The 17,755-nt window shown below is 41.5% G+C and overlaps 1 protein-coding gene across 4 annotated transcripts in view; it reads left to right on the forward strand.

Annotated features, from left to right (window-relative positions):
- The first annotated feature begins 2,409 nt into the window (after positions 1 to 2,409).
- Positions 2,410 to 17,755, forward strand: part of LOC118084806 (uncharacterized) — a 32,023-nt gene continuing 16,677 nt past the window's right edge. The window contains exons 1-3 of one of the 4 annotated variants that reach the window (XM_035114794.3): positions 2,410 to 2,711; positions 16,283 to 17,002; positions 17,308 to 17,426. In XM_035114794.3, the coding sequence (XP_034970685.3) occupies positions 16,327 to 17,002; positions 17,308 to 17,426 (795 nt within the window). In that variant the 5' untranslated portion in view covers positions 2,410 to 2,711; positions 16,283 to 16,326. The remainder of the gene's footprint in view (positions 2,712 to 16,282; positions 17,003 to 17,307; positions 17,427 to 17,755) is intronic. The other 3 variants (XM_035114798.3, XM_035114796.3, XM_088668725.1) reach the window with 3 other exon arrangements.

Here is a 17,755-nt window from a genome sequence, read left to right on the forward strand (position 1 = left end):
GGTCTGCATCAGTTCAAAAGCAGCTAGAGGAAATATGAAAATGAAGTAGGGAAAAAGAAAATGGAGCATGGTTGGATGGAAGCTATTGTAACAATGCCTTATTCTATGCTGCTTTCTACTTGCTAAAACTTCTGCACATGAATTCTTTGGGAATGTTACTGCTACATGCCACCCCACGCAGTGCACAATTTCAGGAATCCAGGTGCTTACCCAGGGTTCATGTTTCCTATGGAAATGAGGCACAGTAGTGTCTTTATGATACATGGTTTATTTACACGTATATACAATCAGAGCCTATGATTGAGGGGTTCAAAGCATTACACTCCAAGAGGTTCTTGCTTCTCCCAAGGTGGCAGCCCAGGATTCAAACTGTCAGCAAACATTGTGCCCTGACCTCACGCCCCAATATTGTCGCTGCAGACTGAAACCTCTTTTCCCTGGCTCACATCAGGTGAAAATGTAATCCTAAACCTATTACTACTGGCCTTTGTCACTGCTAACTAACACAGAGCTCAGGGAGGGGTGAATCTCGCAGTGAAATCAAGTCAATTAAGAATACTTAACTTTGGCTGAAGTCCTTTCACAACTTGGGACACAGATATGACTGGATTCTATATCTCAACAGACAAAACATTATTATTCTCAGCAGACTCTTCTTAAGAATCATTTTAAACACTGCAGAACTACATGCAAAAAATGTATGAATCCCAAAACCAGAAGAAAGTTCTAATTGCATGTATTTATCAAATTACCAAGTAATTGTACTAAAACAGCTCAAGTTAAATTGCTGCATGAGTTTTAATTAAAATTCATTTCTCTGCATAAAAATATAAAGGATTAAGTGGGACCTTATAATTAAATCTCTATGGAGTAATTGTAATAGAAAATGCCAATGTTTAACTTGCATTAATTTTTTAATAGAGTTTGGCCTCACCTTCTTGGCAAAGTTAGTTGGAGAAGGAACATTATTCAGGAGTGGCATAAAGAAAAATAATGCTCCAACTGAAGCTTCTTTCTGAAGTAATAGCTATTATTCATTCACTTCACACTGAGCAACTGATTAACAAAATATATTACCCCAGTTTTCAGAGAAATGAAGGTAATGTGCTCTCAGCAGTAGACAGCAGCTGTACTGTAGTAATAATAATAAACTTGAACATGGTGATATCATTGACTGCAAGTTATTTACAGATGTGATGAAATGAATTATTGTAGAGAACTGAAACTTGACAAATCCTCTGCATTTATGAATTAAACAAATGTGGGTATGACATGTGAATTTCAAGGGAGAGGAAGGAAAGAAGATGAGGTACAACTGGTGGTCCATACCAAACTAGTGTTCAGACATTCAAACAAATGGATCTATATAATCAATCTACATGTTAGAAAATTTATTAGCTTTCTTGCATTTATGGAAAGTCACTACATGCTGCCAGCTGAGTCGTAAGATGTTTATGCCCTTAGAAGCCAGTTAAATTGTCTGTCAAATTCCAAAGGACTTGGAACACAATTTAATACATTAACACCTGTAAATCTCAAGGTGTCCAAAACCATATTTATGTCACTGATGAGCTCTGAGCAAAAGATCTGTGATTTTAAAACAGGACCAAATCATGTGACAGAGCATAAATGACAGTGCTAGTGAGCCTTTTCTTAGGAAGACATTATGGAGTCCAACAAGCTTCAAAAGTGTATTGACTGCTTTTCAGTTCAGGCATCCTGGGCAGGTTCAATTTTCATTTACAGATTATGTGCATCCTTACTGATGCAAAATAATAAATGAGTCAGCACTGTATATGCTCACCACTAAAAATACATTCAAAGTTATCCATCTGACCTCATTTCAGGTGGTGGTTTGTAGTAGGGGGAAACTGTCCAGCCAAATCTGCTTCTGTAAGGCTACTGAGGAAAATGAAACTCGGTCAACTCGGGTAATGAAGAAAAACAAATGAAATATATTGGCCAATCACGAAATGATGCAATGACAAGAATTCAAACAATAAGACTGGATAAAAACACCTAATACACAAATAACCTCAGTTACTGCAGGACTAAACCATCCTTGGATCCTATGTGTGGAAGGAAGGCATTTGAGTAAAGGGTTTCTGAAATCCATTTTTACACATAGGGTGTGACGGTTCTCCTTAGCGCTGGTTTTTATTATTATTATTATTATTTTTGCTTGGTAACCTTATGAGGGCGCTTAACACTATGCAAAGACTCTTCCTCCGAATAACCTCCGCAGAAGCATCTCTCCGGTGATGCGTTTGCTCGTGTGAGAGCAACCTAACAAAACGAAACAAAAACACCGCCATTGGGGCAGTAGCTGTTTTTGTGAAGAGCAGCGAGGAGCTTTTGTGAAAAGCCGGCGAATCGGGCATTATTATTAGCTTGGCCCCCGGCCATCCCGAGGGAGCGCGTGCGAGCAGGGAGGCGGCGGCGGCGGCGGCTGCGTCGCCACAGCAGGTGAACAAGCCGCCTCGGTCTTTCCTTCCAGCCGAGGGGAACTGGGGGCTAAGCCATGATGCTTTCAGAAAGCCGCCAGCCTGAGCGGGGAGGAAAGCAAGCGCCGACCTGCTTTTGCCCTTCGGTATAGCAGGAGCTCGGCACCGGCCCTGGTCTTTCCTCCTCCCCGGGCTTCAGGCCGCGCGCGCCGCAAAAGGCTCAGCAAAGGCGCACCAAAATGGGGAGAGTTGGAGGAAGATCAGAGGGTGAGTAGAGAGAGGGTCGTCGTCGGGATCCTCCCAGAGTAAAAAAGGAGGAAAGGGAAAAGGCGGCGGAGAAATAGGGAAACCGACAAAACTTGTTTACTGGGGCGTTTTCGCCTCGGCGGGGCTTTGCTCCCGTGTAAATGGAGACGAGATTGCAGCCTCGGGCTTCCGCGCTCTGCCTCGTTAGCTAATTCGCGTGTTGCTCTCAGACGCGGCAGGACTGGACGAGGTAGGAAAACCAGCCCAGGGAGAGGAAATAGCCCTTTCCCTCACACGAAAGTTGCAGCTTCCCGCGAGGAGGGGGCGAAGCAGGTCGGCGGCTCCCCTGCGATCCTTGCTGCCGAAGCATTGATGGCGCAGGGAGTTATGGGGTGGGAGGGGAGCGGAGGGTTTTAATGCGGCAGCAATATGGTCGTCATTATACGGTGATTTCCTCTGTGGGCGGCTAACGGCTTGATATCTGGTTGCATGGAGGGTATTATTATTATTATTATTATTATTATTATTATTATTATTATTATTATTATTATTATTATTATTATTATTCCTCTTCCACGTTGTATTTGATGCAGTAATTATAATGAAAGCCTCTTCGGGTCCCCTAAACAAATTATCCACAAGGTGGCTCCTTGTATTTTGGATCTCACTTTAAAAAAAAAAGTTGTGCGAAACATCCTAACAAGTTAAAAACCGTGTAGCCAGCAGGATTGTCAACGCAGTATTGAAATCCACCTGCCATCGTAACAACTTTGTGCTGCAAAGAAATGGTAGCTCTTAAATAAAGTGGGGTTTGGGGTGTATGTTTTTAGGGATGTTGAAACTTTGGTTTGGCTGCTGGGTTTCCCTCTTGTTGGGGTGGCACTTAGGGTGCTTAGAAGGACGTTTCTCTGCTATTGCTGAATGGTTCTGAGCCCAAATGGAGTAATTGGAGTGCTTGATGTTAAAGGAGAATATAAATATAGCAGGCATTGTGGAAACCTGGTAGAATGAAGGGTGAGATGGGATATGTGGTCATTGCTAGATAAAAATGCTATATAGCAGTGTCGACTTAATAATAATAATAATAATAATAATAATAATAATAATAATAATTTATTATTTTTACCCCGCTCATCTGGCAGGGTTTCCCCAGCCACTCTGGGAAGCTTCCAACAGAGAGATAAAATAAAATAATCAATTAAACATTAAAAGCATCCTGAAAAAAACTTAGCTTTTTTTGGCTTGAAAGTTGCATTCACTGTAGGCCAGCCCTCTGAGTGCCACATGCCACTGGTGGGCATGGCCAAAGCAAAAGTGGGTGTAGTTAAAGCAGGCATTGCCACCCCATCCACACACACACCTATCTCACAAACAGCACATGCACTCGCCACAGATACCGCACACAGAGAGCAGATCTGAGGGGGGATTCAAAAGGCTTTCTTCCCTGCCCAGTGCCCACTACCCCTTCTTGCAGGGGGTGTATACTGAGTTAGAGAGGTGAGGGACTTTTATCCAGTGGGGGGGGGGCTGCAAGGAGTGCCAGTAAACAGGGTCAAGGATGAGCAACCATCACAATGTGTCTGATCTGGGTTTGCTATGTCTGCTTTACAAGGATAGGGGAGGGAGCGGTGTCACTCTAGTTCAAGGATATGGTGTCAAGCAAATCGGGAAGAATCTCAGTTTTACTCTACCTTTATCCTGTTTTTCATGTAATTATCACCTAAAACATCTCACATCATTTAAAAAAACAGACAGGCGCAGTGCCATCAGGCTTACAAAGAAGCACAAGAGAAGTGAAAAGCAAAGGTAGAAAACATATATCAATTCTTTGAGGCCAAAACAAAGAGATGAGTAGGCACTTATATCCATTGGTGCCAGGATGATATTTCCTTGAAGGCATCATTGCTTGAGTTGGTAGCTCTTTTTTTCCTTTTTTTGACCAGCTGATGGAGCCAGCACGTCCTTTCCCCCATGCTTCTGCACAAACATGTAACTAAAATGATCAAGGGGCTGGATGGAGCAAAGAGCAGCTACTCTTTGCAGAATGGTTACAAAGTTTGGGCTTTTTAGATTAGAAAATATTAAAGCAATGTATAAAATCAGGCACCATGTGGAAATCCATTCGCATAATTATAGAATCTGATATTATCCAATGATTCCAGATGCTGGGAGATTCTGGACAAGACCCCCAAGGAAGTACATCATCACATAGCACGTAATTAAGCTATGCATGTAGTGATGCCACCAACTAGGATGACTTTAACAGGGGATAAGACAAATTTGTGAAATATATACTGCATCCGGTATCAAAAGCAGTATGCTCCTAAATACTGTACCAGTTACTGAGGAACACCAGCAGGCGAGTGCTATTGTACGTTTGCGCTGCTGTTGGGCTTCTCATAGGTGTCAGGTTGGTCATTTTAGGAAGACAACACTAGGCTGAATGGGTGTCTAGTCTGATCCCACTGGATTCTTCTTCTGTCTGAACAAAATAGAGTGAAACATAAAAAAGTATGTATTGACATCTGTTCACAGTTTGGGAATGACATTGCTGACTGACATTGGGTGTGTGGGTGTTTGTGTATAAAGTTAAGCAATAGTCATTTCCCTCTTATTTTGATTCTCCAAAGTAGATTTTGGAAGGAAATTTCAGAAAGCCATTTTTATTCTCTTAAATACATAAAGAATTCTATAAATAACCCACACCTTCCTAATTGTGCTGTGGTTAAACCACTGAGCCTAGGGCTTGCTGATTAGAAGGTCGGCGGTTCGAATCCCTGCGACGGGGTGAACTCCCGTTGCTTGGTCCCAGCTCCTGCCAACCTAGCAGTTCGAAAGCATGTCAAAATGCAAGTAGATAAATAGGAACCGCTACAGTGGGAAGGTAAACGGCGTTTCCATGTGCTGCTCTGGTTTGCCAGAAGCGGCTTTGTCATGCTGGCCACATGACCTGGAAGCTATACGCCGGCTCCCTCGGCCAATAATGCAAGATGAGCGCGCAACCCCAGAGTCGGTCACGACTGGACCTAATGGTCAGGGGTCCCTTTACCTTTACCTTTTTATCCAGTGCCATGATAGTCAATGTGAGTTTTGTTTGTTAATTAATTAATATACTGCCCTCCATTTGAGTTTTTACAGGATGGTTTACAATATAAAAACACAAAAATACATGTTGACTTCCCATGGATGAATTCACTCAGTCATTGACTCCTGTAAAGCTGTGCCTTGATTCTGATTTCATCACACCCTGGATTTCAAAATACATTGAATGTCATATTTGTCCATGATTTATGATGTCTTAACAAGTTTCTATGGCTTCTGACTAGATTTAAGCTTCTTTATCCGTTTCTGTCAAATTGCAATGTGAATTTAAAATTCAATATGGGAATTATGAAAAGTGATTAAGGAAAGCAGTCCAAAGCCAGTACCAAATAATGTGACAAACTACTGGTGAGAGACAATTCTGATGAGCTTATTACTATTCTTAGCCCTGATTACTCCACAGTAATAATCCACTAGCACCAATTGAACTCTCCCAGTAAAACCTTCTGTATGGGTGTTGACGCCAAAGCATATTACAGTAAATGGGATTTTCAGTATTCCTTTCTATGCATAGGTGCCAACTCCTAGGGGCCAAGGTCCCTTCAGCCCCCCCCCCCATTGAAATATTTGAGGAGGCCAGGGCCCCACAAATTTGATAGGCATTGCCATTCAAATGGTGTGCATGCACTGTGTCATGTGGTCAATGATGCAAGGTGGGGCTCACCTGCCCCCCCCCGTCCCCCAGTATTTTATTTCTATGGGATGATGTTTGCTTGTTACTAAGAAGTCTGAGAAAGACCTCCTACACAGTTTTAGGAATTCACCATTTTTATTTATTTTAAACTTTCGGTGGCCATTATTTGGAATAATTAAACATTACTGCTACCACACAAATTTAGAAGCCTTTTCAGCTGCAATAATATAAATTTTAAGCTGCATTTTAAACTGTATTCTAACTTATATTTTAATCAACTGTTTGTTTTGTTTTGTTTTCCTTCTTTCCTTTTTTGTTTTGTTTTTAATGTTTTTACTGTATTTATATTCAGTGTTAGCCGTCCTGAGCCTGGTCTTGGCCAGGGAGGGCAGAGTATAAATAAATTTATTATTATTATTATTATTATTATTATTATTATTAAATAAACAGCCTGAAATCCAGGTCACTAAATACTCAATATGACATTTTAAACTTTGGACAGTGTTGCACACTCAAGCCACACCCCCAACCTCCCTAGTTATGTAGGCTCCTCTTTTAGAGGTCTGCAGAGGTCTGTTTTGTTATAAAGCTACTCATGGCCAGAACTCTGCCTTATCAGGATTCTAGTCACGGGGAGGTTTCTAAGTTTCTTCAACCAAAAATGCTTGGAAATCCTTGCATGCAAGCTTCAACTTCCACCTGCAGTCTCAGGCATTTTTTCAGATTCTAATATCTGCTTCAATATCTGAAGCAATATGTGGATATACTTGAAAAACTAGAAGAGATTTTGATTTTAAGAAAGGTTTCAGAGGTAATAAATGTTTCAGAGGCTTTAAATGCTGGAAGGCTTTAAATCAATAATGGGAGAGACAGCAAAATAATTCTATAGCTGTCAAGTTGATGGTCAAATGGTCTATGCAAAGGGACCACAAACTGCACATTGGAGAACCAAAAATGCTTTTTTAAAATGTTTATATTGGGGAAAATGAAAGCAAAAGGAAGAAAATAAACATTCAGATAACCTCCTGTATAACTACCGTATTCCAAAGGAATGAGAATTCTGTGCACTGTTTAAAGGAAAAGCGCTTCAAATAGCTTAGCAATAATCATCTAATTTCTCCCTCTTACATACAGAGTGGATATATCTGTACACTATATAGTGGTTTCTGGAAAGTGAACATCTTCCAGCTCAATCCATTTTCATATCCTGTTAAATAAGTTCTATTTTTAAACTTTCATTAAGCAAATCTATAATCCACTCGCATTCATATCTCCACAGAATAAAGCATAAAAAGAAATATGAATATATGTAGGCAGCTGCCTTAGGTACTGTAACTAGGGATAATGCCTTTGTTTGCCTCAGAATTCTGAAATATATGCCAAAGTAAAACCCAGGCCCCTAAATCCAGATTTATCTTTCTTCTTGGTGAATTCTTCTCCAGTATGTGTGCTGCTTTGTTGGAGAAGGTTTCAGTGTGTAAATATTAATTGATGACTTGAATAATTTACTGAACATATGGCAAGCCTATGGGCATACTGATAATTACCTGATGCATTGCATTGTTCAATATGTGCTGCATATGAAATTGAGCTGTCAGATATTGTTTAATTAACCTTCACTTCCTTTTTTCACTTCAAAACATATTTATCCCTTAGGCCTTTGGTTCTGTTACAGTTTTGTCACCTCCTGACTTCATTTTATGTGTTTTTTTCCTTATTCTTTTCTTGTGTCATACATCACTGGAGATAGATGTTACAGCCAGCTTCTGCAGGTGCAACCTTTCAGATTTCACAGAAGTCTTTGTCAGTAAGAATGGAAAGAAGGCTAATTCTCAACTATACTTTAGAAGTATATTGCATATCTGCTGCTTTTAGATGATGTGAAGAATAAATATACCTAAATTCATTCTCCTGGTCATAACAAGATCCCAAATCTCCAGAAATTTGAATTTTGCATGGAGAAAAAAGAACACATTTTATATCATTGTTCTTTTTCTTTACAAACCTCTCATTAAGGGTTTTCACTATGTTAATTTATATCTGAGGAAGCTTGGTGGGCATAATTAGATCCATGGGCCAAATTTTCCCCACTGCTGTTGTAAACCATGGGTGGGTATTGTGGCCACTTTTGTACACAAAGTGCAAGCATGCAAACTTCCCTCTCCTGATATGTACAGAAGGCTTTTTTCCCAGTGGGTGCTTATTAGTTCCTGTGATAGTTTATACTTATCAGTGCCAGCTGGTCTTTATTGGGCCGAGTGATTTCTATTGGAGAATAATCCTAGCATGTAGAAATTTTACTCAACAGTGGATGGTAATATCCATAGCTGCCAAGTATCCCGTATCCGCCGGGAAAACCCCTTTTTTCTTACCGTTTCCCGGCGGTCTCCCGTTTGGCGGAAAATCCCGGCATTGTCCCTTTAATTTGCTTCTTCCCGGCGGCCATTTTTCTGGTGCCACTTTGCCCTTCTATGGGCACCAGAAAATGGCGTCGCCGGCGTCGGAAGTCGCTTCCGCGCATGACCGGAAGTTGCGTGACGCGACTTCCGGTTGCGGTTTGCCCTTCTATGGGCATCAGAAAATGGCGGTGCCGACGTCGGAAGTCGCTTTTACGTGTTTCCGGTCATGCGCGGAAGCGACTTCCGGCGCTGGCGCCGCCATTTTCTGGTGCCCATAGAAGGGCGAAGCACCACCGGAAGTTGCGTCACGCAACTTCCGGTTATGCGCGCGCTGCCGATCCCGGATCTTTACGATCCGGACTTGGCAGCTATGGTAATCTCTTTCCTTAGATATTAGTCAGAAATCATATGCACTACAGTATTTCACAAAATGAACAAAGACTGCAGCCTTCTACTCTCTTATCTAGGGTTAGTAAGCCTTATTGAACTCAATGGAGGTTACTTCTGAGTAGGCATGTATAGGATTGCCCAGTAAAATTATCTGTACAGTACCTGTTTGTAGAAGGCGGGAGGGGGGAGAGTTACATTTTTGCATTTTGTTTCCCTCTGACATCACTGTTTACAATAAGCATCTGGTAAATTCTGGGATGGTGATAATATTAATGATCATCCAACATTTATATCACATGGATATCTATGCTTACTGTATCAGAGTCAGTAGATCTTGCTCCCCCTTTTTCTCCATACTCCTATGCTTTTAAGAGCTACAGGAGAAGCAGATACTCAACATGTACCTTACCCAAGAATGGAAATTTTGGAGTCTGCTGCACTCAAAGTCTATGAAAATACTTCATTCTATAAATCAAAATGGAAAACTCACTACATTTTCAACAGCCAAACTAAATTGTAACCACACATTAGTTAAAAAAATAATAAGGCTGCTACTGCAGGTTGTATTATTATTATTATTAACAGATTTCACAGATTGTAAACACTGAAAAGATTCTTGCCTTGTTGGCTCCCAAAACATGTTTCTGCAGCCTAGAAAGAAACAGTTACTAGTGCACAGGCTCAGAACAGCAAAAGCATAATTCTTGTGACTGGCTCTGGGGGGCTGCTGTAGGCCCACCCTGACACCTTTGTTAATCTGACATGTCTTGATATGCTAATTGTGTGTCCTGATTGGCTAGTGCTGCCATCCAAGAGGAAGATAGAAATCTGGCCAAATTGAGGATCCAGCAGCCCTGGTAAAATGTGCCCCAACCTGGAGACAAGAGGTGGAGGGAGAGCTGCTTGCATAGCAATGCTTTGTGACTGGCTGTGCAGAAAGACAATTTCTCCTTGGAGTTGTTTCTGTCTTTGCAGTGGGCTAGCCAATCACCTCTCTGCACAGCCACTCATAAAGTATAGGTTTATGGTCTTTAAAGGGAATTTTAGGGGACAGATTTTGGTGGGACAGTGCACTAGTAGTCCTGTTTGAGAAACCACTCCTTAGACATTCAGTTTAAAGCATGTTTATGAGTATAACAAAGAATCAGAAACCACAATTAACTTACATTCTTTAATTCCCGCAGTGGGCTCTGCAACCTTCTGTAGTCAATTTTGTTCTTTATTTTCCCATAACAGCCAGTAGCATTGTTAAACTGTTTGTGATAAATAGCTCCAGATGCTTTTAAATTAAAAGGACATTTTAGTTAAGCTTCTTCGGGGAGCAGTAAAAAAAAAAGAACTGCATTTTACTTATTTGTCCTGTCACTACTACTTCCAGATGGCCCCGTCAACATCTGCTGCAATTGAGACATTTCACTGCAATAAAGATTAAATAGCTGTGTTGAATGGCCATTCTCTGAGGTTCGAGACTCTCTGTGTTTCTATGCAAAATACAGAAAATGTGACATCAGAGTATAGTGAAAGAGTTTTGTGTATCCTAATTTATCCATGACATATTTCTTCATGATTAATTTGCCGCGTGTACAACTGATGTTGTGTGCACTAGCTGTGGCAATCATACGTTATGTTTCAAAAACTGAGGAACGAAAATAAGTATGTCCCCCGTCCTCTCCCCCAAGGGAAGGGAGAGAGCGATGAAGGGGAAAGGCCCCCAGCAACACAGTGCGCTGCCGCCCCCCCCCCCCAGTATGCAGCCAAGAACAGCTAGGAATGGAGCTACTTATATTTGGGGGGGGGTTCCCTCCCCTCTCCAATTTTAAAGGTGTGGCTTATATTCAGGTGCGGCTTATATTTGGGCCAATAAGGTATATATAAAACCACCCACACCAACACACTCCAGAGCCTTACAAGTGACAAAGCGTGTTCTCCTTCATGGAGAGCCACGTGTTGCGGTGGGGGCTAGCAAAACACCCTCCTCTTGCTGTTGGGCGGGATCGTATGGATGGCCACAACTGTAATTGGAGAATTTGGGTTGTTGGGGAGATTTCTATGTTGCAATTTTTGATTGACAGCCTACTGGCTTTATATTCAAGGCTCGCAGAGTGGGCTTTCTCTTTCACTACGAGCTTCGGATCACCCGCCCACCCTCCCTTTATTTAGGCTGTTGCGTTTGACCTTGCTATGCCTGTCATGGGGTCGTCTGCTTTTGGGGCAGGGGCCTGGTAGGAATTTTACCATTTGGCTGATTGGCTGGTGCCACTTGGTTTTCGCCTACTGCGTAGCAATTCATCACAACTTGTAATGTTGTGGTGAGGCACTGGTTAATAAAAATTGGTTGGTGGAGGGATCAGGATTGGCTGTGCCAGTCCCTTCAATGCTGCTGGTTGGTGGAGGGGCCATGGTTGGCTGTGCCGGCCCCTCCAATGGTTGCTGTAGGGGAAATGGTTCGCCGTGCCTGACCCTACAATGCTGCTGCTGCTGCTGCGGGAAATTCCATTAAAGGAATTCAGGGGCTCACCATGCTTTCATCCGTACCCCCCACAAGGGGATAGGGCCATGGAAGAGCTCCTGGGAATAGTTGAGGAGAGTTTCAGCCCCCCCCCCCGTCTCCATTCTCTCCTCAATTTGTTTTCCTCGCCCTGACTTCCGCAGACAGGCGGATGTCATATAGTCGTAACCAATGCCTAAGCAACCACTCACATTCTGTATTTTAAAAAAAGTTGCGGCCAAAATTATGCCAAAAACCTTAAACCTAAATTTCTGTGTGAAGTGTGATTTATTGGGGGGGGGTGTTTTAGGGACCTCCACACGCAAGTCAGTGGGGTTAATCCTCTACCTGTCATACTCAGATTATACTTCAACTTTTCCTTCGTAACCACTTCAAATCATAGTCCCAAATATAAACTTTGGTGCCCTCTAAAATGTAACTATTTTAGTCTATTCCTCTTCCACTGGTGGGTGCAAACTTCAAAACTGGTCTTTAATGGCACCTTCCAGTTTCTTTATTATGATCTTCCTTTGGAGAGTAATTTCGACTACATTTTCTGTTGAAGAGGCCAGAAAACCTCAGGATTTTTCTTTATTTGTTTTAAGTTAGAATTGGCTGTCTTGAGTCCATTTTCTTTGGTATACCACATTCATTTTGAATGCCTGCTTGATTTAAATATTACATTTGTTGTTGATTCTTTTAATGCTGTTGTTACCCCGGCTTGAGATATGAATATAAATAGCTAACTATATAGATAGATGTCCCTATTTGAGTCAAGATGCTTGAGAAGTTGGGTGGGGCAAGGATAATGCATCGGTAGCCTTATGTTGCTAAGAAATGCACTGTAAACAGGAAAAAAACTGTTGAGTTACCACTTCTTCAAAGCTGGAAATTATCCATTTCCCCACTGCCTTACAACAGATTTACTAAGAATACAAGGCTTATAGATCAGCATCTTTGTCCTGGTTGACATTATTCCAGATGCCTGCCCCAAGTGCTTAATGCCTGCCCCAAGTGTTTTCTGCTTTCCCACTACAAGTATTTAGTCTCTCTTTAAAGGGAAAATTATCTATCACCATGGATCCAGTATAATTTCCCTGCTGAGGAAAGTAATAAATTTGATTACCACAAGCTTTGTGACACTTTCCTGTTTATGGTTTTTCTTGAGCCTCAAGGGAGTCCATGACTTTCGCATGCAAATGGTGTCTGCACAAGGTTTGGCTGAGGTTACTGCTTTGCTGGAGCTAGGCAGGTTTGGGTCAGAACTGCAGATAAAGGTGAATTCTATGTTGCGGATCTTTAGGAAGGGGATTGAAAATAAAACTGCCTAGCCCTATATTTTATAATGCTCTTACATTTGGAATACTGTGTACATGCTTGGTCACCTCGTCAAAAGAGAGAAAGAGAGAGAGGGAGAGAGAGAGAGGGAGAGAGAGATGTAGAAATGGAAAGGTTTCAGAAATGGGCAACCGAAATGATCAAGTGATTGGAGCAACTACCCTTTGAGAAAATGTTACAAAATTTGGGGCTTTTTCCTTTAGGAAAAAGGCAAGCAGTGTGTGATAGTCATGGCCACTAACAGTGTCGGCTTTGAAAGAGGATCATGGGAATTCATGTGCAATGGTTGCTACCTATGATGACTGTGTTCTACCTGTGTTTGATCAATGGTTACCAGCTATCTCCTCCTCCCACTGCTGGAGGCAGTATGCCTCTGAATATCAGTTGCTGGAAATCAAAAGTGGGGAGACTGGAGTTGCAGTCAGGTCCTGCTTGTAGGCTTCCTATATGTTGGATGCACTGGGAATACTGAGCTATGTGGTCCTTCGGCCCCGTCCAGAAGGGCTCTTCTTATGTTCTTGTGAAAGGCAGGATATAAATGCAAGAACAACAAACAAACCCTACAAGCATAACCTGATCCACAGAGAGCAATGGCCTTAAAAAAGATGTGCAATGTGTTCTTTTTCATAAACAGCTTGTCATCAGTACCGTATGTCCATTCCTCCACGGAAGAGTCAAAAGTAAAGATCAGGAGCACGGGGTGGGGGTAGGGACACATCCAAGATTATTGCTGCGACCATACAGCCCTGACTCAATTCCAAAACTATCTGATCTGTGTGAGGCTCCACTGTTGTGACAGTCAATACAAATGTAATAATCACAACTTCCCCACCAAGTCATACAGGGAATTGTGGCGAGATGCTGATAATTCTTTTTAAAGGCCCTCACAGAACTACAAGTCCCATGGTTCACAGGAAAGGGGGGGGAATGACTAGTATACTTATGTCTCAAAATTGTTGTGGGGAGAGGGGACTGATACTTGCACACCTGGGCTATATCTCTTCTTGTACCTGTAATCTCAAACCCACCATAATTAATGGCAAGTCAACTAGCTTGCAAGCATTGTTGTATATGATAACATAGGTTGTTGTTGCTTGTGAGAGGAGAGCCCATGCTGCTGTACACCATTAAATCTCTGAGCTGTTGTTTTTGCTACTAGAAACCCAGATGCTAGAACACTGATAATACTCTGGTATAACTTTCCTCATCCTCTGGATAAGAACCCCTCTCCCCTAACATTCCATTGGGAAACATTGTGCTCTCAACTTTTAAATTGGCAATAACTGCTACAAGCATTTTAATGCATTGAGCACAGTGTAAAATTGGAAATGGGCTTTTAAACACAATTCTGCAGATCCACAGTACGAAAAATATATGACACGTAGAACAAATCTTTTTCATTCTTTTGCATCTTCAATTAATTCACTATATAGAAATATTATTCTACACAAAATAAAGCTAGAAGCTAGTTCTTAGGTCGGGCTTTTATTTCATAGGGTAGGGTTCAGTTACAGAACAGACCCTTTGAAATTAATGTACCTAACTTAGTCATGTTCATTAATTTCAATGGGACTGTACTGAACCCATAATAAGTATTCTGATTGAATAATTGAGGAGGTAAAGGCAAGATGAACAACATTTATTCCCATTCATAAGTGAATGTCCCACATTGGGAAAGGCAGTAGGGTGATAACAACCAACCTAAACAGCCATTAAAAGTTCCCTATGAAAGATTGGGAAAGATTGAGGGCACAAGGAGAAGGGAACAACAGAGGACAAGATAGTTGGACAGTGTTCTCGAAGCTACGAACATGAGTTTGACCTAACTGAGGAAGGCAGTGGAAGACAGGAGTGCCTGGTGTGCTATGGTCCATGGGGTCACGAAGAGTCGGACATGACTAAACAACAACAACAACAACAACATGAAAGTCACAGATTTTCTGGCATAGCCCTTGTTCTAGTTATAACCTCCAATTAAAAAAATGAATATTTAGTTATTATTTTGTTTCACACAGTTAACCTCTGTGTTGAAAACACAGCATGAAATAAGTGTTCTAATGCTGAGATAATACTCTATGGGATATTAAATATTAAACTTCAATATTTCACCACAGAAAAGTATGCACTCCAACTTGATGTGTCTTTGCTGTCCATAATACTAAGCTTCATTAACTCTTTTAATTTACAGTAACATTCCCAAATGCACTTTAAAACGAGCATGAACAGTTACTGCATGCTCATAAAAAATGCTCTTAATGTATATTAAGAAATAATTGCATAGACATAAATCATTAACAGTTAAGTCTTACTAAATAGGTTTTAATATTACCACTCTGTTAATTTACACTGTCTTATTAAGTTGAGATAGCTACATTTAATGATGGCTAATGTGTTTTCAGATACTACCTAATTATAACCTTAAAAATAACACTTGCCACCAAGCCACTTTGCTACGCAGTTCTCTGGTTGCGACATTTACTTGCATTTTGAAGGAAGCAGCAGCAGCAGCAGCCATCATGTCCTTATTAGTATCTGCGTTCAATCCCTGAGGCATCATGTCCCAGCCTTTGTCGCCAGAGAGCAAAAGTAGCAATTTCTAGCTGGTTCGGTAGCTTCTGCCATACTTTCAGGGCAGATGCTGTCCCCTGGCTACAATGATGATAAATGGTTTAATATTCACATGAAACATAACCAAGCATAGAAATGGAAAAACCCAATGAAAGTGACGGGTGGGGTGCTGTAGGGTTCTTTCCTGGGCCCATCGTTGTTCAACAGCTTTATAAATGACTTGGACAAAGGAATTGAGATGCTCATCCAGTTTGCAGATGACTCCAACCTGGGAGGAGTAGCGAATGCCATAGAAGACAGAATTGGGATTCAACATTAATTTTATTTATTTAATAAAATACATAAAACATCAGCATGAGAAGGACATAAATACCCAGTGGGAGATTAACAGATTAAAGGCACCCTCCTAAGACTAAAGAGGAAGAAAACTATTTTGAGAAGGAGTTTTGCAATCTCTACAGCAGCATGTTAATGGAATTAGTCAGAAAGAGTGAAATATATTTCCCTTACATTTTCCCACATATTGTTTAGTAATACACAAGCATAAAAATGCAGTAGCAAGAAGCAGAGAAATTTCCCCATTTTTGCAAGATGCACAAGATGTCTGAAAAATGTTTTGCATCTTTTAATGTCTGTGGGTTTGTTTTGTTTGTTTTTACTCTTCTCTTGTTAGGGTTCGCAAAGAGCCATCAGAGTTGATGGGATCTGACGGTTACAATGGAGGCAACATCAAACTCAACCACAGAAAACTCAAATCTTGTGAAGGGAGCTCATCTAGAGACAGATGATTGGTTGGCTTCTCCAGGAACTATCAGCAATGCTGAAGATGATGCTACTGCGAGGGAGAACATTCACACGGACACTGAAAAAGAACCAGTAATGAAAGATCCACTTGTGCTGATAACAGATTGGGATCCACAGGCTTTACCTAGCCAGGAGGAAGACTCCTTGAGACGCTCACGGTATAGGTTAGGAGGCTCTGCTGATAGCATATTATCTTTAACTTCTTCCCATTCTCTCCTACCTCTTGAATGGAAAATTTTGAGATCTAGTCAGTCAGAGAGCACACTGGCACATTTTTCTGATGCCACTCTAGAAAACACAGGAGGAGGACATAAAAATTCATCAGACAATAACCAAAATGTTGTTGATGATATAATTGGAGATGAAGTTGCTTTCAAAGTATGTACTCCTATGCTCAACCATAATTTAGGTGCTGCTTACACTGCAGAAAGGACAGCCTTTCCCGTAATACACAATGGATCACCCAGCCCTAAAGATGCAAACTACTCAAAGAAAACTTCAGATAGTTCACAGTGCAGACATATACTTCATCCAAGAACAGAAAAGTTTCCAGATGTTGGAATGCAAGTTAATCAAGCACATAACTCAGGTAACTAGGACAATCATGGCTGGGTGGTGGTTGTGACCCGGCGCGGTGGCTCCTTCACACACACCCCATCCACCTGGTTGCCATGGTGCATTCTGGGGACCCATCAGACCCAGATTTTAATTCTGAACCAATCTGCATTGGCCGGGGGGGGGGGCAGGGAGCAGACCTTGCTGCCATAATCTGCACTCAGGTCTGCTCCCAGAACATTTAAGCAGGCCAGCTCATAACTAGGACAATTAACTAGGTTCTCTGAATGAATGAATGAACAATTCAGTAGTGTAATGTTCTTCATGTGTCCTTTTCAGCAGCTGATAAAAAAGATTCAAGTTTGACTGACCAGCTTTGTACAGCTGCTGCATCAGCAAAGAACTTACATAATATCACCGTGTCAAATGGTTGGGAAGGCAATTCTTACCATTACAAGGTACAAAAAATTATATTTTTCTTTAGTGTCCTATAAATTCAAGTGCTAAATATGTTTCTGAACTTTATGCATATTAACTCCTAAGAACGTAAGAGTTCTGCCAAAGATCCATCATAGCATCCTGTTTTCATAATGGTGAACAAGATGCCCATGGGATTCTGCAAAGAGGTCCCAAGAGCACTCTCCCCATGGGGGATTCCCAGCAACTGGTATTCAGAGTCACTTCGCCTCTCCAACTGTGGAGGAAGAAACCTAGCCATCATGGCAAGTAGTCTTTGACAGCCTTATCACCCATTCATCTGTTCCCTTTTAAAGCAACTCGCGTTGCT

This window comes from Zootoca vivipara, chromosome 4 (genome assembly GCF_965207765.1).
Source record: "Zootoca vivipara chromosome 4, rZooViv2.hap1.1, whole genome shotgun sequence".
Classification (NCBI taxonomy): Eukaryota; Metazoa; Chordata; class Lepidosauria; order Squamata; family Lacertidae; genus Zootoca; species Zootoca vivipara.